Source organism: Rhinatrema bivittatum, chromosome 17 (assembly GCF_901001135.1).
Source record: "Rhinatrema bivittatum chromosome 17, aRhiBiv1.1, whole genome shotgun sequence".
Classification (NCBI taxonomy): domain Eukaryota; kingdom Metazoa; phylum Chordata; class Amphibia; order Gymnophiona; family Rhinatrematidae; genus Rhinatrema; species Rhinatrema bivittatum.
Window position 1 is genome coordinate 21,111,974 of NC_042631.1, and position 26,500 is coordinate 21,138,473.

General features: G+C 40.3%; 1 protein-coding gene across 6 annotated transcripts in view; it reads left to right on the plus strand.

Annotated features, from left to right (window-relative positions):
* The window catches only part of SBF2 (SET binding factor 2), a 469,097-nt gene that overhangs the window by 265,934 nt on the left and 176,663 nt on the right, over window positions 1–26,500 (plus strand). For all 6 annotated transcript variants that reach the window (XR_003853250.1, XR_003853249.1, XR_003853248.1 and 3 more), the window contains 4 exons: window positions 17–115; window positions 9,791–9,995; window positions 17,916–18,025; window positions 19,711–19,860. Coding sequence is in view for 3 of the 6 variants with exons in the window: in XM_029582714.1 (XP_029438574.1) it covers window positions 17–115; window positions 9,791–9,995; window positions 17,916–18,025; window positions 19,711–19,860 (564 nt within the window). In the remaining 3 variants the exon portion in view is untranslated. The remainder of the gene's footprint in view (window positions 1–16; window positions 116–9,790; window positions 9,996–17,915; window positions 18,026–19,710; window positions 19,861–26,500) is intronic.

Genomic DNA, 26,500 nt, shown 5'->3' on the forward strand with positions numbered 1-26,500 from the left:
TACTGCTTCACTATAGTTGGTTGCCTTTGAAGTTGAAAGAATTAAAGGTGAACAAAGCAATCCCCAGAAGATCATTAAACATGTCAGAGAACTTGCAGAAAAGCTGTTTAAGAATGTGAGTATATTTGGCAGGGTTTTGGTAAGAGTATTGACCTGCTGGTTTCACTTCATAGATCACTTGCCTTACTACTTGTCAGATGCCCCCTTGTGGTGATAAAACTTGCGGATTTAATTGTATAACCAGGATAACTCACTGTGAAGACTGAATATTTTGATAAAAAAAAGATTGTTTTCCCTTTAGCCAGCACACAGTGGAAGAATTCTGCTAGTGAAGGCTACACTAGTCCAGTAAATGCGCTGTGATTTTAAGGGAGGTTATTGTTTCAGGGGTGCCATCGCCGCCTTATCAAAGTCTAGCATCTTTTGAAGTTTCTCCCCTTTTGCTTTCATATGAGCACACATATCAGCCCCCTAAACATCCGCCATTGTACTGTACTTGCAGATTGCAGAGTGGGTTCTGAAATCCATTTGTTACAGCCAGTGAACACTGTTAGCCATTGAGAGTCAAAAGATGCTTTTTTTCTTTTTCTATGCTAGACATTTTCCCCCACCATACTGTCAACTTCTTCAAAGAAAGATCTATGGTACACATTTTCCTTCTCCTAAAAAAAAAAAAAAGTAAATTAAATTAACTTTCTATTATCTTGAGGCCTTATTCAGCAAAACATCTTTCAGATGCATAACATTGAATTAATGACGGACATGCTTCTCTGCTGGAAAAGGTTATCCTGCCAAAAATAAACTGCTATTAGAGAGGATCATAGTTCTCTCCTAGCAGACCCTGCTTGTGTTTACATGCGTGAAATCAAAGGGCAGAATTGCTAGCATTTCCTTTCATTTAATCATAAAATCGTCTATTGTCCCACTCTTTCTTCCTGGAAAATTTGCTAGAAAATTAAGACATCCAGATTTCCATGTCTCTGTATATATAAAATGTTGCTATTTTTCTCTCCTAACCTTCTTTTGTGTTTATCCTTTCTTCACCATGTCTTCTGCCACCTTACTTTTGGCAAAACATTTACATTGAAAAATAAAAATATGTTGTTAAGACTTGGGACTCTATTTACTGAAAGGTAGTGTGCACGCTAAGGCTGTTTAGGCCTTAGTGTGCATAGTAAATTGGGGTTGGAGGACATTATTAACTGGTACACATTAAAATTAGCATGTACCCACATGTAAATGAGGGAATATTCATATTTAGCTTTAGTGGGTGTATACGATGCTCTCCTCCCCATGTTAATTTCCTGTGGACTTGCTAAGGTCTAAAACCTAGCATCTACCTTTGGACCAGATGTCAAATGTTAGCGTGCTGCAGAGCTAGTACACCAGCATTTAATACAGGATAGAAACTGTGTCCTCGTGGCTTTTCTCCCAACCTAAATGACCCATCCCACCCCCAGTGTAAGATGTGCTTCCTCTAGGGCATCTCCCATTCATGAAGAACTCCCTCTGGAGCTACCTCCAGTCCTATCCCCCCAATGTTGAAATGTTGCATCTCCCTCAAGGGCTACTCCCCTACCCGTCCTAGCATGAAGAATCCCTTTGGAGGTTAGGCCAGACCCCGTTCGCCCCTCCAAAGTGGCTACTTAGCGATCCCTCTGTTCTTCACTGGCAGGAAAGACTATAGAACCCTCCTGTCATCTTGGCCACTGAACTCCAAAAGACTGTGCCCAACAATATTTCACTACATAGCAAACCTTATTTCTTTGTAATGTAAATATGGTGTTGAGTTTTGGTTAGAGGATTAATGCAGCAATTCCTCAATATATGGAAGAGATTCATTATTGTAAGTCTTTTCTTATATCTAAATATTATTTATTGAAATCTATTTTCCCATTGACTTAACTGAAAAACCTGGAGATTGGTAGTATCTTAATAGATCTCTGTAATAATTATTGCTAGTTTACCCGAATGTCCTACCTTAAACTTAACACAGCCAAGATGTAATTTCTTGCTTTCTCGCTCAAACTCTATTGTCCTTTTTCCTTTCTCTGTAGATGGTATTCTTATCCTCTATTTTCTCTCAGCCTATAACTTTAAGGTCATCTTTGATTCCTCTATCTCCTTCTCTATACACATCCAAAACACTGCTAAAGCAGGTTGGTTCTTCCTCTATTACATCAGTCAAAAGCCATCCCTTCATTTCTAGTTATGCTACCAAAATGTCATCCATTCCGTTATCACCTCCCACTTAGACTACTGCAGTTTGATCTTCGCAGGTCTCCTGCTGAACAGTCTTTCTCCACTGCAATATATTCGAAATGCAGCAGCATGATTTATCTTCCTTTAATGTTGTTTTGACCATGTAACCCCTCTTCTCAAGTCAATACAGTGGCTCCCTGTCTGCTTCTGCATAGAGTTCAAAATTCTCCTATTCTCTCTGCAGCTCCTCATTCACCAAGGAAGTTGCTGTTATCTGTGCCATTATCTTCCACCGCTAACTCCCAGTCCTGTGCTTTCCATCTTTCATTGCTGTATGCCTGGAATGGACTTCCTGAGTCAGTATGTCATGCTCCCTCTCTGGTCGTATTCAAATCCAGTTTAAAAATTCACGTTTTGAAGCTTTTCAAAATCATAAGCCTGTTTTTATAATAAATACACTTCCCATAGACTCCTGTTTGTCATGTATGTTACCTTGAATAAATTATAAGCTCCATAGAGAAGGGACTGTCTTTTATGTGTTTCTCTATAGAACTGCGTATATCTAGTAGTACTTTAGAAATGATTAGTAATAGCAGTAGTTGGTCTGGTGTACTTTTATATTCTAAACAACAAGATTCTAAAAAAAAAAAAAAGGGATCCATATTAAACTGCACACTTCATAGATACATACATGCATAATGTAGTCTGAAAGGATAAGAAAAACCCACTCCATACTTCAAAGCAACAAGTGATCAAGCAAACAGGACTATAAATGGGGATATTCTGAGTGAACTAGCTGATTTTACTTGCAGGAGAGCTGAGGAAAAGGTAGGGATCTTGGAAGGTCTTTCTTATTTCTTTCAACAGGTTAAAAAAAAAAAAAGAACACCTAACAGCAGAAGGATGGCCAAGAAACTTTGTATCACAAAAGCTGCCACCACTGCTTCTACTTATACTTCTGTCCAGGTGGATATCCTGATCCAAAGTGAGGATGGAAAGTTGTCTGCAAGTCAGTTCCCTCAGGAAACAGGTAGCAAAATTGAGAAAAGAAGTGGCAAGGCTGAAAAGCCTCATGAACAATGAGGATTATGTCAATGAAATGTTTATTGAGGCGTCAAAGATGGAAAACTCAAGTAGAGGGGAAAGTGAAATTGGAACACAAGATGACAGCTTAACCCAGATTACCATAGCCACTTGACCCTACACCCTAATTCCAATTTTCCATGGACCGAAGAACCGGTATGCATCCTGGAAGGGAGAACCTAAAACTAGTAAACCTCAAAGCTGCAGGCTCAGTAACCTCTGTACTAGGAAGCCAAGGGTAGTGGTTGGTGACTTCCTTCTGAGGAGCACAGAGGCCAACCAGAACAGGAGGTGTCCTGTTTGCCAAGTGCCAAAATCCAAGGCAGGATGGAGAGATTACCGAGAATTTTATCAAGCCTACTGACTGATGTTGCTCATCCATGTTGGCATGACATGCTAACTTAGTAAGTAATGACAGAAAAAAACCTAATGTTCCATCCAGTCTGCCCAGCAAATTATTTTTATTAGGTTAATAACTGCCGCTCTATGCAGGTTACCCCCATCTGTTGCAGGTTATCCCAGTTAACACAGATTACCCCTTTTCTTCATTTCCACCCTTTAGCCACTATGGATCCTCGGTGTTTATCTCACACCCTGTTGAATTCCATTACTGTTCTTGCCTTCACAACCTTTTCTGGGGGAATGTTCCATGCATCCACCACCCTTTCCATGAAGAAATATTTCCTGATGTTGTTCCTGAGTCTACCTCCTTGGACATTCATAGCATGATCCCTAGTTCTACAGCTTTTTTGTTAAGATAAGGCAATGGAAATTAGTGACCTGGAAGTTCAAAACCAGTTCATATAGCCAGAATGAGGATGTACTTTGACGACATAGGAATTTGCTTCTGAGTAGCATTTGGTGTTTGCTGTTATCTGTGCATTATCAGTTACATGAATGACCTGGCAGCAAGAAGAATGTGGTGTCCCCATAGAATTAAAAAAAAAAAAAAGAATTAGATGAGAATAAATTATGTGGATTATGTCAGATATATGGTTTGTAATAAATAATGGTAGATATTTTAAGTTTTCTCTTGGATACATTTTTTTCCTCTACATTGAATTTCTTTGTTTTTATAATCTTGTTGGCTGAGCATTCCAAAACTAATATATTACTCCTTTTATCTGCATCTCAACACATTCATGTACAACCCTTTTCCCCAATGACCAATAAAATATGTGAACAAAGTTTGCCTCCTCTTCCAGAAAAATAGATTGCATACGCCGGATACATGGCAACAGACTCGAAAAGGGGTTGAACTAGCACAACTTTGAAACTTGTGAGCAGTAACGCCACTTGTCGAGGCTTCCCCTGGCTACTGTCCATTCATGTGTCTTTCATAATCATCTTTAAGTAATCGATCTAAAGTGGAGAGTATATCTTACACTTACCTCATGCTTGGATCAGAAATGACCAGGCAACATTCAGGCTGCAAACTCTTTAGGGGATGCTTGGGAAATATAAATATCAGTAGGGGGGGACAGGTCTGTGGATGGATATGATTGTCCAGTGGGGGGGAGGGGGTGCCAAGAAGAGAAACACTTTATTTTTATTTTTATTTTTTTTTAAAGTAGTCTCTTGTGCTGCCCTGGGGATTGATGTTAACATCACCAAAAATATAGCAAGAATCATATGTGGCGATATATGGTTCTTGCTATATGTTTGGTGACGTTAGCCTCAATCATCAGGCCAGCATCCCAGTTACTTTAACAAGAAGTTCGGTATGCTTCTCTCCTTCCTGGACAGTCACATCCACATACTAACCTATTCCCCATTTCCCTAGAAAATTCCCTAAGAGTCCTTTGCCAAGTCCAGATAATCTACTCTGTCTTGGTCCACCCTCCCCAGCAAGAGCCAAGACACCTGCTCAGTGCACTCCTGCTCACTGCGATGGCTTCTGTTCTGTTCACTTCCTGAAGGAAGAAAGACAAGAACTGATTTCTCACCAGCTTTTGAAGTGATTCACATTCCTAAGTCCGCTTTGAAATGTATCCTGGCAAAACCACATCACTCTTCTTTCTCCTAATTCATAAGGCTCTGGTACATTTTTCTACCCTGTTCTTGCATGTCATTTTGGGTTTTTTTATTTTTATTTTTTTTACAGTGGTGTAATTTCCTTAAATATATACTTTATATCCTTTAGGTAATGCATGCTTCCTAATAAAACATGTTTTTGCTATTTAAAAAAAAGTGCTTTCCCCTTTGTATAAAGTCACCCTAAGATTTCACAACAGGAGGTGAAGGGGAAAAAGTGTGCATGTATTTGTATAGTCTTATCTTTAAATATTAAAAAAGGTTTCTTGTTAAAGGATTCAAACAGTTTTCATGGTAGTTTCACAAATATTTATTACAAATTGTGCCACTTACTGCATTACTAGCCAAAACCCCACCCCCTTTTCTCCCTTACCTGTCTTTCTTCCTCTTCCCACCCCTTCCTCACCCATCTCACCCCTCCCTCTCTCATCTCACCCCTCCCTCTCTTTACTGCTCCTCTTCTTACCCCACTTCCCTCTCTCCCTTATCCCTAACCGCTCCTCCCCCTCTCACCTTCTCCCTCATGACACCATAAAAACAGCTTGTTTCTTCTGCTGCCTCTGTCCATTCCACTTTTACGGCCTCCTGCCTTACCTTCATTCTTATCATGAGTGCAGCCCACGGGACCTGCTTGTGTATTGCATGATAGCCGCTCATCTTTGGGCCCGTGGCTTTCATTGATGGCCAGCCCTATCTCCATGCTCTCTTGCCTTTTGCTCCGGTGCAGCTGAACCGCTGCTGACACATGTGTAGCACACCTCTCCTCCGCCTTCCCACTACTGCACCTAACTCTCTTCCGCCTTGTGGGGCCCAGTGCAGCCCAAACATCATGGCCAGATGGCCTTCCCACCAGAAGCCCTCATACTATTCACAATGCTGTTCTCACTGGTTCAGCTAAACCTAAAATTTAAAAAAAAAACCTTGGGTTCAGCTCTACAGCTGTGAGAAACAGGCCTCTTCAACGTGTACCACCAGCAATTCTAATTATAATAATAGTTTTGTGTCTATCCAGGAAATGTGAGAGGCTGTAGTAGAGCAGTGCTACAAGATATCAGTATCATCCATTATAATAATAGGATATTGCCACCTTGTGGTCACTGCTGGAGTGAGCTTCCACAGGCAGACGGATACCAGGAGTACCCAAGAATAATAATATATATGATGAGAGCATCTAACTTCCTTAGAACTGTGTGAAGTTTGAAGGGCTTGGTTTATTTTCTACCTATGGTTCATCTGTTGATAACATTTACAAATCATTGCTATGCTTAGAATGTTGTGATTTTCATGTTAACATGGGAGTTTCTGTCATCAAATTCTGTGAGCGTTAGTATTGTGGTTGCCATATTTTAGAAAATATAGACGTATGAAGCTATATGTGTCTCTCTTTAGCAGAATTCAAATCTCATGCAATAATGCATACTATTTCCTTTATATTTCAAGTCAAAGGAGTTGAAAATAAGATGGAACAAATATGAATGGCATGCTGGTTACATAAAATATTTTTTAGTTTGTTGCAGCCCATTGTAGATTTTATGTAATGCCCCATTTGAATTCTTTCATTCTCTAAAGTCTGTTCCTCAGTCCATCCTTTCTTTTAGATGTATTGTACTGTCTTCTTTTTTTTCCCATCTGATTTCATGTTAGTACAATGCAGATCTATAGTAGATAATTGTGGTTACCTCCTGAAGTTTGTTAATGAAAACAGTTCATAGTTACATAGATGTTTGGGATAAATAAAGACCTGCATGCATCAATGTATTACATCATTATCCATCAATACCAGTTTACTGAAAGAGTTATCTAATTTTTTCTTAACAACTTAAAAATGTCCAATTGTGGTGCATGTACAAACTTGCTAGGTACTAGATTTCATAATCTGAATACCTATCCAATTAATATTCTTCCTGAAAATCTATTCACATTTTCCTTTGCAGTTTCAAATTGTATTTTATTCCTTATTCCACAATGGAGATGTTATCTAACTGTTCTGTATATATTGACTTTTCAAATGTTTATATGTACTAATTATTTCCCATCTATCTCTTCTTCAAAGTAAATACTGGAAGTTGTCCTAGTGTTTGTTCATATGACATATGTGCCAATTCCTAATTGCCCTTTGCTGCACTATTTCTAGCTTTGCAGTATTCAAGGTAGTGCACAGTAAGACTATGGGGCTGATATTCAACAAATCTGGACATCTAAGTTAAGGAGTTAGGCACTTAGATATTCCTAAATGAAAATCTTGCCCTGCTGAGCACCTAAATTTGGATGCCTATAAAGTGGGCAAGACAACGGGCAGAGTCAGATTAGAGGAAGGAAGTTAGGTGCCTAGAAAGTGGGCGGGGCAATGGGTAGAGTCAGGTTAGAGAAAGGAAGTTAGGTGCCTAGAAAGTGGGTGGGGCAATGGGCAGTCAGGTTTGAGGAAGGAAGTTAGGTGCCAAGAAAGTGGGCGGGGAAATGGGCAGAGTCAGGTTAGAGGAAGGAAGTTAGGTGCCTAGAAAGTGGGTGGGGAAATGGGCAGAGTCAGGTTAGAGGAAGGAAGTTAGGTGCCTAGAAAGTGGGTGGGGAAATGGGCAGAGTCAGGTTAGAGGAAGGAAGTTAGGTGCCTAGAAAGTGGGTGGGGCAATGGGCAGTCAGGTTAGAGGAAGGAAGTTAGGTGCCAAGAAAGTGGGTGGGGAAATGGGCAGAGTCAGGTTAGAGGAAGGAAGTTAGGTGCCTAGAAAGTGGGCGGGGAAATGGGCAGAGTCAGGTTAGAGGAAGGAAGTTAGGTGCCTAGAAAGTGGGTGGGGAAATGGGCAGAGTCAGCTTAGAGGAAGGAAGTTAGGTGCCTAGAAAGTGGGTGGGGAAATGGGCAGAGTCAGGTTAGAGGAAGGAAGTTAGGTGCCTAGAAAGTGGGTGGGGCAATGGGCAGTCAGGTTAGAGGAAGGAAGTTAGGTGCCAAGAAAGTGGGTGGGGAAATGGGCAGAGTCAGGTTAGAGGAAGGAAGTTAGGTGCCTAGAAAGTGGGCGGGGAAATGGGCAGAGTCAGGTTAGAGGAAGGAAGTTAGGTGCCTAGAAAGTAGGCGGGGCAATGGGCAGTCAGGTTAGAGGAAGGAAGGTAGGTGCCTAGCGCTGATACCTAGCACTAGGCATCTAACTTTGCTTCCTAACTGTAGGTGAACAAATATATCCTTAAATTTAGGATCTTTGCTTTTGGCACAAAAAGATTTGAGAATTTTCTACCTAAAACTTAGGAGCTTAAATTTGCCTAAAAATGTTCCTAAAACTGAGGCATCTAGGTCAGGTTCTCTTTGAATTTTTGAAGGTTTGCTTCCTACCATATTCTGTTGCTAGTGAAGATAGTACTCATAACATGCAAAAAGTGAAGGCTCCAGAAGGAGTGATCTGGTGGTTAGAGCACTGGGATTTAGATCCTAGAGGCCAACTTTCGAAACTGTCCATGGTACACCATTTGCACGTGCAAGTAGATGCATAGAGATTTCTGGTAGTATTTTATAAACTGTGTGGTGGTAGCAGCACAGTTTATGAAATATTGCGTAGTTCTACCTCAGAAGTACACGCGTAAATTTGCAGGAACATGCATAATTTCTCTACCCATTTTATATAAATACACGCATATATTTTATGTGCAAAATAATTGTAACAATTTGTCCATAATAACCTATAATTAATTGTGGAGGCAGGTATTATTATAAAGTATGCGTTACTCTGCTTTTGCTGTTTTAAACTTAAGTATCATTTAGAAAGCTGAGTATAAAATCCCAAAATTATTGGTATTATTCACAGATCAGGCACAGCACAGGCAAGCAGTGATGAATTCTTCCTCACATTGCTCTGCCAGTGTGCCTCAGCTCTGCTCTGAAGAGTCCACCTGTAAGTGCGAGTGGGTAATTCACTCTCCATGCCTTTGCCATCTTTGGCTTTTCTACTTGAACAACCAACTAATTAGTACCAGATCATGATGGGTTTAGTAATGTGGACACTTGTCTTCTGGGAATCAAAGTGAGAGAATCAACTCTGGGTATTAGAATGTTTTTAGAAAACCTTGGTATTGTGGTTGTTGTAAAATACTGTATTAACTGCTTTGGAACAAAGAAAATTACAGGCAAGAGTCTTCGAGAATAGGAAAGAAGATATTTTGTATTTCTAACAAAAGATTTCCTCCTTAAGTACAGTATCCAGATTTTGGTTTTTCTATCTTAATGCACAAAATAATATATTTGGCCATGGCGCTTGTAGAATAATTGAGAAGCACTCATGCTTTTACATAGAAATAAATAAATAAACTGAATGTTGGAAAAAAAACTGACATTTTGTAAGGGCTCATGTTTTATATTAGACATAGAGTGCATGTAGTTATCAACTTCAGCCATCAGCTGAACACATTTATTACTTTTATTATCTGCATTCTTTACATGATGCTTTTCCGTTATTCCATTTTTAATATTCAATAAATTATAATCCCAATGCAGGAGAATCCAAATCCCCACATGGCGTTCCAGAAAGTTCCGCGACCCACTGAAGGGTCCCACCTGCGGGTTCACGTTCTTCCTTTTCCCAAGATTAATGATTGCAGAGTTCAGGAGCTAATCCAAGAAGGCCTTTCCAAAAATCAAAATGCAACACCTGCTGCTCGAGTGGAGAAAAAATGTGTTGTTCCTGCTGGACCTCCAGTTGGTATGTTCAGTCCTAAGATAAATTTGATTTATCGTAACACGTTTCAGTGCACTAACATACTCTTCTTAGGCTACATATTTATTTTGGTGTTATATATTCTACTTTATGTGCACTTAGCAATGCTTGGAAATAACTCATCTTTTGAAGTCTCTGTATACTGTGAGCACTTCCCACTTGTTTTAATCTGTTTTGCCAGTGAAAATCTTAACTCCAAACACCAAAGGGTAAAGAGTAAACAGAAGTACAACTTGGAATGTAAAATCTAAAAGAGCCCACATGATATTGATATCCCACATACAACATCATCTCTTTTGTTAATCAAATAAAGCATATCACCGCCTACCAAGATTCAAGTAGAATATAGCAACAGCAAGCCATAGTGCTGCTCATGGTTTTGTTATATGAAGTGGAGTCAGAGCAAAGAAATAAGTTTCTATTGCTGTTAAACCAAAAAATGTTTGTAAAAAAAAAAAAATTGCTCAACTACTGATTTTTACACGAATGAAAGACAAACAATGGGAAAAAAATCAAATGGATCCTTGACCAAAGGATAATATATAAAATAGCAGAAAAGCCCTGTATGTACTCCAAATAAATAAATGAAGCAGCATAATAATTATCCAGGGTATTCTTACCTCTATGGACTAAATTGTACAAGCAGCATCATATTTGTTCAGTTAATAAGGCCACATTTTGTAGCTGCTTATAAAAAGGAAGAATCACAGAGGGGAGAATGAGAAGTGCCCAGGGAAAAAGCAGAAATTATAGAACAAATACTTGTGTGCAGCATTTGCTGAAGAAGGACCACAATGTCAGGACTACAAACAGTGGAATGCTAGACCCCCAGTCCATCTTACAGTGCTAGGAACCTAGACAAGGCAGTAGCGCCAGACTGGATACATTTTAGGGTGTTAAGGAGCTTAAAGAGGTTCTGGAATCTTGCACTGACAGTTCTGTTCCATATTCTGCGGAGTCTGGAGTGTGGTTGCAGAGAACTGGAGATGGGCAATTCCGGTACAGGGAGGAGGCTGTTCACAGGCCAATGACTGACCTCAGCGATGGGCAGAGTAATGGAAGCAAAAATTAAACATCTGAAATCCAGAGGATGGCAGGATCCAAGGGAGCACGGCTTTACCAGAGAGAAGTTATGCCACACAAATCTGAGCAAATGTTTTGAACAATGAATTAGATGAAGGGAGAGTGATTTCAGTAAGGCCATTTGACACCATTTGACATAGAAGGCTCATAAACCGAGCATCCAGGGATAGGATTAACACTGTAAACTGGATTAGATACTAGTTTTGTGATAGACTACGCATTGTAGTAGCAAGTGGACTTCACGCCAAGAAAAGAGGGTTACCAGTGAAGTGCCTCAAGTTCAGTTGTGGGTCCAGTTCTGTTTAATATTGTTAGAAGTAATATTAATGACAAATTAACAGGGAATGTTTTTCTTTTTGCATGTTGGTATGATCCTTAACTGGATAGACAAGCGAAATGAAACAGAAAAATTAGGAGTGACTTAAGAAAACTTGGTAACTAAGATTGAGACCTATGCACTAAACCCTATGCTAAAATATTCCTTTATGTAACTGTGTAACTGGAATTTATTGGCACATTGTTAATTAATATTACCCAATTTTAATTCTTACTTTACTTTACGTGCCTTTCTGTAAACAGTTGTGATAGTATATACTTAATGACGGTATAGAAAAGATTTTAAATAAAATAAATAAATAAATAAAAAGACTTAGCATGTGAATTTAATATGCACCCTAAAATGCCACTTAATGGGTGATGCACTCAGTTTTATACACAAAAGGTTGGTCTCCATAGCATGTTTATGGTAGTAGCATGCATGTTAATCCAAAAAAAGGTATAGCTTTTCCACAGTTTTTCCTCATGATTGCTAAATGGCATATGGAAGCTACACAAAATAGCATGTACGTGATAAACAGAGCATGCACAGTCCTCTCTTCCTATGGTTCCACCTTCTTGTGTCAAAACTGTTTCAAAGTATGGCCAGCATATAAGGTTTCTTGTCAGTGCTAAGATGTGATGTGGGAGAGCTACTAGACCCCAGGAGAGGAAGGTAAGGGCAAGTAGATTGTTTCCTTGGGAGGACAAACCAGGCATGAGTGCATGTTTCTGTTTATCTGTCTTCTGTGCCAGTAAGGTGTAAGGAGAGTGGAGTATGAGGACATGATTGGTGAGCAAAAGGAGCCATGGGCGGGAGTGAAACAGGGGCGTGATCTGCCCACCCTGATCCGGAAGCTCACCGCCAATCTGACCTTCCCCCCCTCTACGAGCACTCTGTAGTGTTATGCAAACAATAACCCAACGGCAGAATCTGTGAAGGCCTCCGTAAGAAAAGAGCTCCACATTCAAACCGAAAAACTTGGTGAGCTCAAAAAAAGGCTTTGAGGCCTATGTCTGTTCAGGATTAAGCCTCAGAATGTCTGCTGCGGTCTTTGGCTAGACTACCAACCACGGTGACAGCGCCACCATCCACCAATTCTGCTTCGATCACATCCATTCCGTCCACGCTACACAGAAGCAGTCATTTCAAAAGAACCTAAGCCAAAGGTCTAAAGTTTGCAGACGTATATATTTTTATTTTTAGTTATTTATGTTTTTTATGTATGTTTATTGTAAGCCGCTGTGAAGTATGTTTTGGAATATGCAGGTTATAAGGATTTTTAAATAAATAAATGTATCCAAGCTTTGTTATCAAGAGGCTGCTTCCTGACCATCCTTCATAGTTCCTTCTCAAGTTTTGCTGCAGCCTTGTCTCCAGTGCGACATCTGTCTTGCAGACCATGGGAACCATCCGAGGCCTTGCAGTACATGGACCCAAAACTCATGCTGTAAAACATTTGTGCACAATCATGGCAAGGGCTAAACCTTTTATTTCTGTTCATGACAGGATTGTACCCTATGCATTTCGAAGTGAACGGCAATGTTGAGAAAACCATTATTCTCTGGGAACATTTTGCTTGAAAATTAATTTGCATTGTGTAAATAAGTGAGATTTATTTTTTAAATGTTCAAACCTATGTTGGTGTCTTCCTTTTTGCAAAGGGAAGTGCAGGAAGATGTTTTCTAGCTCAAATGCCTGTGGGTACTTTTCCTGCATTTGTAAGCCCCTATGCCTTCAATGCTTTCCTAAAACATCTGTAATGAAACATCATTGGGTATGTAGCATAAGATGAAAAAAAATCTGTCAAAAAAACAGAATAGGTTGCCTGTGAAACTGAACCACCCAGAAAAGCACTTTATACAGAGAGGGCTCCGAATGCATGGCCTCACTTGATCATGTGCATGCTCGCCAAAATCACCCGGGTCTCTCTGCGGTCACAGCACACGATGTCTGCATGTTCATTCCGTTGAGGGGTTTGCATAAGGGTTACAAAAGAATGCTGCTGCCAGTCAGTGAGCACATATACTGTCATTTACCAATTTTAATATTAAAGATGAAAATTCCATCAGCCCCGGGAATGTACCAGTTTGTGTTTCAAGTATTAAGCATAGTTTTTAAAAAAATATTTTTTAGTAATCCAATAAATCTGAAATTCTGGAACTGCTCAGCATGCTGCAGGCTAGGAAAAGAAGGCCACAATTGTTAAGGATTTTTTTTTTATTATTATTATTATTATAGTTTAAAATTAAAACCGCATTGTTTCTAAGCTCACAAACGTGACCATGCCAATCGGAGACTTTTATTTCTTGGGGAAGTTTCAGCTTTGAAAAGAAAATAACAAAAGGAGAAGCCACTGAAGTATTTCGTTGTTCAGTCTGGTCATTCGAGAAAGAAAAGGATGCAGCAAGGCAAGATTCGGATGTGGATGATGTCTTCTCATCATTTCTAAAGTAACCAATAGTGCTAAGGTGCCAGAGAGAGGAGCAGTGAGGACAAGCACTAAAGGCAGGAACAGTCAAGAAGAGAAGTCTGATCAGATCATGCAATGTCTTTTTGGTGCTAAACTCTCCAGTAAGTTTTCTTTGCAAAATGCATTAGCATCAGAGCAACCCATCAATATGCAGACTCAATAATGAGGCTATATTCCAGAATGCTAGTTTGTTTCCTCAGTAGTGACGCTCCAAATCACAGAATCCAAATAGGCCCAGTAAAAGATAACAGAGCAACATGGAATCTGGAAGAAGCCTTGGAAGTTAAGGGGCATATGACTTTGTTTTTCATTCGGCAGTTTCTTCGTCCATTTGAGCCAACTCATACTCTACCCCAGCTGGGGTTACATTACCATGAGTCTTCACACATAACTACTCAGGTTTTACCCTCAATTTTATTCTCTTGTGTTCTCCTGTCTAGCCTCTGGCTGAGAGGTGCAGAGCATGCCTCACTCCTAAACCTATACGGTAAATATCACAGAGGGTACTTAATTCCTAACACTCTCCAATTATATCATGAATACATCACAAAATAGAGAGCTCACATATAAATAATGTGTAAACATTTATTAAATCCACCACAAACTTCCTTACCTAGACATGATAAAAACTAAGCTAGCACATTCAATCCATACTCACATCCATTTAAAAAACATATATATTGCACAAACAGTATTACATAACCTATTCCATGAAATACATTCATATAATTTAATTAATTAAATACATCCATATGTTTACAAAATTTTTTTATCAATTATGTCAATTCCCCACTAAATTACATAACAAGTGTGTTTTAATCCTCAAATGCTTTTATCCTTCTTGTCCGAATTACAGGTGTGTTTTAATCCTCAAATACTTTTATCCTTCTTGTCCATCCTTCTTGTCCAACAACAGATATCTTCGTTTCGCCTCTGAAGGCTTCCTCAGGGACCAGTAATTCTCATACTTAATAATTAATCCAGAAGGATTATATATATGTATTGCTCATACCAAAGATCTTTTCCTAAATTAATGGATCCTCATCATCCGCACACTGATACCAATATCAAATAGCTCTTAGTAGTGTATTTAACATTCAAGGAAAATCCACTTCCAAATGCACATCGTTCACCTAAGATTTATAACCGGTGACCCGTATATCACTCCAGTGCTAAACAGCAACCTCCGATACCATCACGCCAAATCAGCTGTTGAAATCTCAAACATATTTTAACCGGAGGTTCAGGTAATTCAATCAGTCGTTTCACTAGGTCAACGGAACCTCACATATTGTGCTTCAAAATTTACGTAATCCGACGCCACGACGTGGCCCATAACATTTTTAATGTTACTTTAAAGGCTACAATGTCAACCTGGCTGACCCACGAGTCAGGTTAATGCCATTTAAATTGGATCGTTTTTCCAGATCCACGGGGCTATGCACAGCAACTTGTATCCCAGTGAAAATACATAAGAAGATGTATCCTTTCTCATATTCCATTGGTCACAATCGTGGTCACTTCGTTATTCTGCTAATGGTGTAACAACAGTTTTATCTATTTTTCTCCTGATCACAACTTAAGTCCAAAGAGACACTATGTATTTAGTGCATTCAAGACAGGAGTCAGGAGTCCATGAAGAGATCTAATTCTCCCAGGAGAAATGTAGCATATTATCCACTAATCGGCCATGCTTAGAGCATCACTATCAGCTAGATTTTTCAAAGCATTTTCTTTTTTTCTTCTTGGCTTGTTGAATTTATCTTTGGTTCTTGCTTCCAGGTCACCTTTTCATCTTTATTTTATTTTTTAGATTTTCATTTTAAAAAAATAATAATAATAAAATAAAACATATGCAATTTTATTAAGGCTGCACCCCTTTTCTCAAAATCTCCTTCACCAAACTTGTTCATGCTAGATTCATACTTTACACAATGAGTATGATGGCTGGAGGAGGTTTAGATAAAGATAAACACAGAAGCTACCATATGTAATTTAGGTTCACAAAGGTGAAGAAAGCTAACAGAAGAAGCTATGAAACATGTTGAATACTAAGATCTTCTCAGGAATGGAATAAACATTGCAATCAAAGGGTGTTCTTAATGATTTTGTTGGTTTTAACTGTCAACTAATTATGTAAAAATATTTTATTAACACTGCTTTAGTTTGTCAGTTTGCAGCAATAAGGTGCAAAGGTCTGGAATTCAGTTTGCTTGCTTGGTGTTGAAATAGAATCTCTGAGGGGAGAGGAAGGGAATATCAAACTGGACGGGCTCGATGGTCTTCATCTGCTATCATGTTCTGGGTTTCTAGTGCATCTTTTACCCAGAGACTTAAAAGGGCAGTGCTGTTTGAACAGATTTTATATATTGTGCCTCTTATTTAAGAGATGTTGCTGATATCATTTATTTTCTGCTGGTCATATATTCTGTAATTAATTTGTTTTCTAAGCCTTAGGATAGGCGTGCTTGCACCCCTGGCTCCCCCTTCTCCTTCGCTAGTGCCATGACAGAGCAAAAGATTCATCTTTCTCAATGGTATTACTGTGCCCTTTCCTCCAAATGGGTTTCTTTTGCACGCACTGTGGCAGGAATGGGCCTTACTCATTAGCTGAGCTATGCTGTGTACGATGTCAAGCTCCCAAATGTACTACTAGCGCTGTCCTTAATACTAGCATTCTACCAAAGAGGGCTTCCTTCTGGAGGTTGCAGGGTATAATGTGCAATGCGTTTGGAAGGATTTTCTTATTTTAGTTGGCATTGCCTAAAACAATTGGGATTATTCCTCAGTAGTCTGAAAGCTGCAGTGTTCATCAGAAAGCATTCTTGGTACTATCATCTGACTCCTGCCTCCCACCTCTAATTGTCATTCTTCTGTATCCCTACCTCTAGCCACACTGCAACCAGTCCTTTGCGCCCCCCGCCACCCATATATCCAACTACCACTTCTCTGTTCCCCCTCCTCTCAATTACAGCCACTGATCATCTTCCCAGCTTGCATAAACTGCCCGTGCTTTACCTCCCTCCCCACAAGGTACCAGTACAGCCATTCCTTTAAAGCTGCATGGTCACCCAGCATGCATCACTGCTCCTCTGTCCTCTTCCCCACCTCCTGCTACTGTCGCCACCTCTCAAGTCCTCCGTCTTTCAGTTCTGCTGAAACCTCCCCCCCCCCCCCCCCCCCCCCCCCCCCACTACTCTCTTGCCCGTGCCGCTGCTCCATGAAACAGACATAACACACTCAGCCTTCTCTAGCAGTTTGAACCTTTTCCTGCTGCCTACCTCCCGCTGACTTGGCCCATGCTGCTTGCCTCAAGCACACTTCGATCCCTGGAAGTGGCCTTCTGTCAGCTCTGATTCCTTTTCCTGTGGGATTGTGCCACAATTCCTTTGGTTTTTTTTTTTATGAATCATTGTTTCCACATTTTTTTTTCCTGTGGAAATTTTCCCTTCCAGAAATTCTAGTAAATTAAATCTTTAGCCAAAAAAATGTAGTGTTTCAAAACTGAATGAGCAAACTGACCTGCAGGCTTTTAGCACATTTCTATGATTTACCTGGCCCTTATAGGGGTAATTTTCAAAGGGACTCACATGGATAAAACTGTGCGTTATGTGCAGAAATTTCCTTGTATAGAGTTGCCTGCCCCAGATGCAGGTAAACTTATGCGGGTAGGTCCATGCGGAAGTTTACTCTGACTGGGGACTGGCTTGAGGAAGCTTTGGGCCTGGATTTTAAAAACTGTAACTGTCAATTTCCTTGAAAAATGTCTGCATATATATGATAGCAGGTGGTAAATTTGGTGGGATAATTTCCGAAGCGGACTTGTGTGCGTACGTCCATTTTGGAAATTGGTATATTGTGTGTGTTTTTTTTCTGCCTTTCTTATGCTGTTTGAAGATTACCCTCTAAAGACAGCATTATGGAGCACTGCACTTTTTAATGGTTCTGTTACTGTATTTGAAAATGTGGACTTTGATCTTCTTGATGGAACAACCATTTCATGCAAATACCTCTCTCTCCCCCTCTCTGTCAGTTTCCATAACAGACAAGGCGAGCTCGGTTTTCAATAGCGCACGAAGGCTGGAAGTTGTTAGGAACTGCATCTCATTCATATTTGAGAATAAAATTTTGGAGACTGAGAAGGTAATGAAAAGAATGGAAGCTTTCCTAATGTGTCTGGATCAAACTAGCATGTGTTTTGTGCAGGCCCGGATTTAGGCACAGGCAACTACCTAGGGCACCAGATTTTGAAGGGGCCAGATATTCAGGCCAAAGTGGATCTGGCTTCTGCTTGCTTTAAGGCCACATGTTGGCAGGGCTTCAAAGGGGCACTGCCGAGGAACTCTGCCCATGGGCATCAAAACCTTAAATCCAGTTCTGGTTCGGTGAATGATTTGACCTCCATACAAAGTCTGTCAGACGTCTGTGCTTGCAAGTTCATTATCTATTCCAGAGAATGATAGTGTGCAAGCAGTAAGACAGCAAGTGAGGTTTAAATGCAGGACCATATGATAGCACTTTTGCTCTGAAGTGCTTTTGTTGTGTGTGTTTGCATGACTACAGATGGAGCCTGACCCATAACATGGTATAGTTCACTTGACTTCCTAGAAAGCTCATTTAGTCTGGATACTTTTTCCCTAAATTGCCCTTGCTATGTGGCATGCACTCAGTTTCTGTAATTGACTCCCTTTAGTGCATGCCCACAGGTGCTCTTTTTAACTTGTTTAATAAGGGTTACTCATGCGTCTCTTAAAGAGGCAACACAATTACATAAAATAATCCTCTAGAACTTCTGTTTTTTGTAACGTGGCAGTTTCTTCCTGCTCCCCTGGGCTTTTAGCCTAGCTGAAACTAGGGTTGGAATTATTCCTCTGTAGTCTAAAAGCTGCAGTGTTCATCAGAAAGCATCATTGGTTCTAGCAACAGACTCCTGCCTCCCACCTCTAATCGTCATTCCTCTGTATCCCTACTTCTAGCCACACTGCAGCCTTCATCCATAACTATCCAGGGATTTTTTTTCCGTTTTATATCCACTCCCGACTTCGCTGACTCATGGCCATGACCCATTCACCCCCCTTCCTCGAGGCCATGGGCTCTGTGACATTCTTAAAGCCAGGCAGTGGACGACCTGAACCAGGGCTCGAATCCATAGCTTTTTAACTATGATCAATTTGTATTTATATGTTGCAAGAACCAAATTTGCTCCAAGCTATCATTGTGACTTTGGACCTGACCATCCAGTTGTTCAAAATTACTTTCAATGCTAATGATAAAAATAAATTAAGTAGCTTCTTTGTTAGTGCAAAAATGTCATGTGATAAGCTAACCGATTTCTATATCACAAGTATAAATGTAAGGGAGCATCTTATTCAAATAACATGTTCATGACTGGTCAGCACTTCAGAGCAGATTACATTCAGGTACTGCAGGTATCTCCCTGTTCCCAGAGGGCTCCCAATCTAAAGGCCTGGTTTACTAAGGCTTTTCTTTCAATCTATGGGGAAAATGCTTAGTAAATGGCCTCCTAAATTTATATTTGCGGGGTGAAGTGACTTGCCCAAAGTCACAAAAGTGGCAGTGGGATTTGAATCTTGACTTCCCTGGTTTTGTAGCCCACTGCGCTAGCCACTAGGCTGTGTGAAAAGGTCCCTGAATCTGTATCACAAAACACTTATTTTTTTTTTCTTCAAGATTTCTATTTAAAAACCTTTGTAATGGACAAAGAAGTTTTTTGATGATTTAAAATAATAAGCAACAAAAATGTACCTTAATGGAATGATGATGTACGTCTGGTTATTTTAATAAGATTGCACTCTCCTGTCTCACAGACACTTCCTGCTGCACTACGAGCCCTCAAAGGAAAAGCAGCCCGCAAGTGCCTGACACAGGAGCTGAGTTTGCATGTTCAGCAAAACCGGGCTATTCTGAGCCACCAGCAGTTTGACTATATTGTACGGATGATGAACTGCACCTTACAGGTATTATGTTTTATGTGTTCTTCTTTTCCCCTATCCCCTTATGCTTTTATAGTCAAAAATAGTGTCAGAATTTTAGAGCGTATGATGTAGGCACAGAGGGGAAATGAAGCTAGCTCAAGGATTCTACGGGATGCAACAGGAAGGGGAAGTGAGCGGATGGTCTGTATTTGCCAGCTTCTTCTCTGTTTATAGATTTCCTTTTCTGCTGGAAACCTAGGGATGATATAGTTACAACTGATTTGACAAATGTTACATATTGCTGAAGGTTTTCACGTTGCTCTGTTCAAGCAGGTGTTACTGGTTTTGGAAGTTGGTCGCCATGATTAATACATTTCCTTTCAATCCAACTTGTCTTGGCCTCCGCATCTAGTCTTGTACTGTTGAAAGATTAGTTTGATTTATTTCATTAGCGTGTAAGAAAGTGAATATTTAGGTAAATGTGTAGCGACCTGTTACCCAGAGTTACCTGATCAACCTTTGCACTTCCTGTGCTTCTACCCTCTGGGTTCAAGAAGCAAGGATCTGCACAGGCATGATCAGCTGGCCAGTGCTTTAGTGCGCTGACTCAGTTCTACAGAGACAGGTGTGCTTACCTTGCATTCCCCTAATAAATTCCTAGTAATTCAGCTCCTGTAAATACATGCCACGTTAACAAACTGCCACAAATGAGATAATGTTGGTACATTACTTCACACTGACAGAATCACAAAGCTGCATTAAACATTAGCGCGTGTTATTTACTGCAGGCCCCGTTATTTTCACTGGGACTTATTCACTAATGACATGAGTTTCGGTGTGTTGAAGTTTCATGCACCTTTGTGACTAGGGTTGTTATCTACGGTTACAGGTGGGAACATTTAATGCATTATATCAGTCCTAAGGTTCATTACCTGACAGCTTTTTTTGCATAAAAAAATAATGTGTGACTCTACAGGTGTGCTAGCGTTTTCTCACTGCTTTATGAGCCTCCCAGCCCTCTCCAGGCAAGCTTGTCCTCGGTCACTTTTTTTTAAATTTATTACAAAATAAGCTCTTCTACTGCATAGCTAACATTAATTAACTTCAGCTTACGATTTCCAAACACATGTCCGAGGAAGAAGAAAAGCAAAGCATGCACAGCTTTGGTCATGTACTTCGGCTGATTTTCCTGTTTCACTGCTGCGAGACTTAAGTGTGTAAAAGGTGATCTGTGCAAGTTATTTATAGCGCACCCGCAAGATAGTCTTAATGAAAACAATACGACCCCCGTATGGGGCTGCCAAAGTCTGGAGAGCCAGTTCCAGCTCATGAATAAAATATGTGCAGCCTCATTTAGATCATTTGGTCTGCTTTAGATGCATTTGGTAGTTGATCTTTGCTACAGATCTAAAAGCCAGCAGGGATTTGAACAAACATCTGAAAACGTAATAAGTTTTACTCGTTCTCTGAGGGAGTTTTTAAGTAGACTGTGGGTAATTTTCATTGCTCTCACATTTTTTCTTCAGAGTATTTAGAACTGACCGGTACTGCAATTATTTGTAAGAAGAGAAGGAAGAGGAAAGATTATGTATCTGATCATTTGATGTCTTAGCAAAAGGATAGCAAAATTTGTACATGGATTTGCAAAGCAGGTGTTTATACAGCACTTCCATATAAAGATTTTAATTCTTTTTTCTAAGCAAAGTTCCAGTCTCCCTGAAAAACCTGAGTATGTTTTTATAACTAAAGGTGATCTAAGGTGATCTATTCTAGTGTTTTGCTCATTAAAGATATTCTGTCCTCATGTGCTCTTATTCTAATAGACATTTTGGGATAGATATTCAAAAGCCACTTAGATGGATAACTTAAAAGATATCCATCTAAATAGCATAGCCATGATATTCAGCAACTTATATGTCAGGGGCAAATCTGGGGCAGGCGGTAAGTGTTTCAGGAGGAGCAGAGCTAGCACTGCAGGCAGGTCTAAAGTTAGACATACCGTATATACCTATCCAGCTAACTTTTAAGATAGCCAGGTATATTCAGTATGTTCCACTTAGCAGATCTCGGAGCTTCAAGTCTTATCTTGCTGGGATCCCTTCCTGGTGATTTTGGCAGAGGCAGTGGTCTTTCGACCAGTGCTGTCCTTTCTCCTGAAGGTGAATTCCACTTTTCATATTAATCAGTCGATTTCACTTATGGCCTTCTGGGTAGGAATGTGCACCTGAATATCGATTCCTCAGGTATCTGGACATGCGAAGACTTATCTTGGGGTACAGATTGTTTGTTCTTTTTGGAAGTCCGCATAAAGGTGAGACTGCCACTAAGGCTACTCTGGCTCGCTGGATCAAGGAGACGATCGATTCGGCTTGCTTGCTGAAGGGCAAGAAACCTCCGGAACTGGTGCATGTGCACCACACCAGGGCCCAGTCAGCATCTTGAGTGGATTTGCATGCCCTTGCACCAGCCAATATTTGCAGGGCAGCCACTTGGTCTTCCTTGCATACCTTTATGAAGCATTATCGGCTGGACATGCTGGAGCGGGAGGATACTGTTTACAGTGGGTGGGTGCTTCAGGCAGCTCTCGCTTCCTCCTGCCCTGGTAGGTAAAGCTTTTGTACTTCCCACTTGTCAGGGCAAGACTGGTGTAGCAGGACAAGATGGAAGTTGAAATTTCCTTACTTGTTAATTTCCTTTCCATTAGTCCTGCTGCGTCAGTCCAGGACCCACCCGGGAAGCAAGACCGTATTTTTTCCGGCTGTTCTTGTTCGGTATCTGGTTGAGGGCCTTGGTTCTTTTTGTTCCTTATCCTTTATATTCCTTCCTTCTTTGCCTTTGAGGTAGTTTGCAGGGAAACATCTTCCCAGTTTTTGGTTGAATCTGATTTTGATTGATGGGAGTCTGATCCGAAGCTTTATCAGAAGCATGCTGGATTCTTACTGCTCCACTTAACAAAACTGTATATGTGTATGATGTACAGTCATATCATGTATTCAAAACAGCATCATATATAAGAACGGAATAAACGTGCTAATCCCATGTAGTCTGAAATTTACTCTTGCAGAGTTAACCTCATAACATTTTATGGCGGGCTCGTGTCATGAAGCCTTTTTGCCATCAATATAAAGGTGGTACATACTTTCGTCACCAAGAGTTTGTAATCATTGGTTACTCTGCGAGAATTGTGTTTCCGGCGATAGCGATAGCTATACCCTGGTAGCAGAAGCAACCTTCACACAGACGGTGAAATTACATGGCAACTGCTGGCCCCTGAGGAAGCGTAACAGAAACACGAATCGTGTCGGGCCGTGGCCATTTTCAGAGCTGTCTTTTTTCTGCTACACTAGCTCACCGCACTGCCTGGACATTGCAAACACAATTCTCGCAGAGTAACCAATGATTACAAACTCTTGGTGACGAAAGTATGTACCACCTTTATACTGATGGCAAAAAGGCTTCATGACACGAGCCCGCCATAAAATGTTATGAGGTTAACTCTGCAAGAGTAAATTTCAGACTACATGGGATTAGCGCGTTTATTCCGTTCTTATATATGATGCTGTTTTGAATACAGGATTCTTACTGCTAGCACCACCTCCTGTGTTGTACCAGTAGAAACAGTGTTATCTGCCTCCATCAGCTGGTAAGAGGAGAGAACCCACTTGTAGCAGAACTAATGGAAAGGAAGTTAACAGGTAAAGAAATTTTGTCCATAATCTATTATGAATGCAGTTTGTGAGATGTTTACCCAAATGTCTGGGTAGTACACTATATAACTAATATCTCATAAAAAGTTCATAAATATAATAAACATACACTTAGAATCAGTAAAATCTAGAGTCTTGGTACTCCCACGATTGATTGAAACATCCAGTCTGCCTATCCAACCAATTAATTTAGCATCACTTCCTTAGAGATCCCCTGTATTTATCCCACGGATTCTTGAATTCAGATAATGTGTTTTTCTCCACCACCGCTACTGGGAGGCTGTTCCATGCATCCACCACCCTCTCTGTGAAGAAATCTTTCCTAAAATTACTCCTGAGTCTACCCCCTTTCAACATCATTTCATGACCCCTTGTTCTAAAGCCTCTTTTTTTATTGAAAGAGGCTCACCCCCAGTGCATGGAAACCTTTGAGATATTTGAATATCTCTATCATATCTCCCCTATCTTGCCTTTCCTCTAGTGTATACATGTTTACATATGCTTTAGTTCAAAGACCACTCACTATTTTAGTAGTCACCCTCTGGATGACTCCATCCTGTTTATATCCTTTTGAAGGTGAGGTCTTACCAGGAACCTATACAAGGGCAATATCACCTCCCTTTTTCTGCTGACCATTCCTCTCCCTATGTAGCCAAGCATCTTTCTGGCTTTTATCATTGCTTTATCCACCTGTTTGACCACCTTAAGATCATCAGATACAATTATCCCCAGATCACGCTCTTCCTTTGTGCTTAGAAGAATTTCACCTCCAATAATGTTCCTTTCCCTTGGGTTTTTGCATCCTAAATGCATTACTCTGCATTTTGTAACATGAAATCATAGCTGCCAGACCTTAGACCATTCCTCAAGCTTCGCTAGATTCTTCCTCCTGTTTTGCCCTCCTTCCTGGCTGTCCACCCTGTTACAGATTTTTGTATCATCGGCAAAAAGACAAACCTTTCCTGACATCCCTTCCCTTATGTCGCTCACAAAAATGTTGAAAAGAACTAGTCTAAGGACCGATTCCTGAGGCAGACCACTAGTAACCACCCCCTCCTCAGAGAAAACGCCATTTACCACTACCCTTTGTCGCCTCTCACTCAGGCAGTTTCTAACCATCAGTCACTCTAGGATTCATATCAAGGATGCACAATTTATTTATAAGTCTTTTGTGTAGAACTGTGTCAAAGGCCTTGCTGAAATCCAAGTATACTACGTCTAGTGCTCTCCCTTGATCCAATTCTCTGGTCACTTAATCAAATAAATTTATTAGATTTATCTGACAAAAATGTACCTCTGGTAAAACCATGCTGCCTCGGATCTTGCAATCCATTGGATTCCAAAAATTGCACTATCCTCTCTTTTAGCAGCGATTCTAGTAGTTTGCTCATCACAGAAGTCAAACTAACTGGCTTGTAGTTCCCAGCCTCCTCCTTACTTTCAATTTTATGAATAGGAACCACATCTGCCCTTTTCCAGTCCTCCAGAACTACTCCAGACTCTAAAGAAGCATTGGAAAGGTCAACATTTGTTTTTCAAAAGCTCGGTCCTGTGGCAAACAGTTCAAACATCTAGATTATTTTGCAAAACAGATTTTGAGCAAATGTAACCAGTTTAAAGAATTTAGGAACTTTGAAACAAGTCATTGCATTTTTGTCCTAGTACAGATAATTATGATCGATCAATAGATCTTCTCTCTCTCTCTTTATATATAACATACATACATATATATTACATACATACATATATATTACAGTTGATATAGTAGTCAAAATTGCCCAGTATTGCTCAGGTTGTCTGGTTCAGCAGGCAGATGCAGTTCCTCAGCCACAACTGGAACTTCTCACAGGCACAACACAGCTTCTCGCTTTACTCCAGTCCTCTCTGGCCTTGGTCTTTTCAGGCTCACGCTCTCTCTCTCTCTCTGTGCTTCTCCTGTAGAGCTTCCTTTCGGCTTCTTAATGCCTTCTGGAACCCATTAGCACTACTGGGTGTAGCACCTGTTCCTTCTCCTTGGCTCAATCCTTTTCAGAGCTTCCCATCCTGAGACTCCTTCCTCAGTTACCAGCAGACTCTTTAATGCCACTCTGATACCTTTCCTTGTTGGATTGAGTCTCACTACTGCTCACACACTGACACACTCTTCCACTGAACCCCTAAAGCGGGACATTCCACATTTTATTCTAAGCAATTTCCAATATGCATACGCCATCTAGTGGCCAGAATGCCACACTACTTCGTCTGACCGACAGGCCATCTGACACAAACTGTTTAGATATAGATGGATATATAGATATAAATACATAAATAGATATAGGTATAGATAGATAATATGTACATACCACAGTGGTTTCTTTTTTGGCACAACAGTTTCCTCTTGTTCCTTTGGGCTTCCAGGTCAATCAGACTCTACAGCAACTTGTATCATGAGCCTTCATTGCCTCAATGTATTCCCCCACTCCCCCTGTCTAACAACGCTGGTCTCCTGCATGACAGCTGCTTTTTTCTGAGGGAGTAGTTCTGATTTTGGAGTAATTTGGTATCTTTATCTGTTTCTATGCCCTTGCATCAGTGCAATGAATGAAGCCTAGAGTTTTGTTCAATAAAAACCTCTGTCCCCTAGTAGCTGCCAGACACTGTGGTAGATGCGTTATACTGTGCAGCACACACAGCTTTTGTATGAAGGAGGTTGGTAAAACATGCAAACAGTAGTCTAGAATAGTCACTTAGATACAAGCCTCTCCATATTCTCTGGCATAACCAACTAAATACCCATGAGGAAAGGCTAAAGAGGTTAGGAATCTTCATCTTAGAGAAGAAACGGCTTGGGGAGATTTGATAGAGGTCTATAAAATGAGTGGAATGGAACAGGTAAATGTGAATCAGTTGTTTACACTATCATAAAGTGTATCACAAAAACTACAGGGCATTCAATGAAGTTACGACAAATAGGAGAAAATATTTTTTTACCCAAC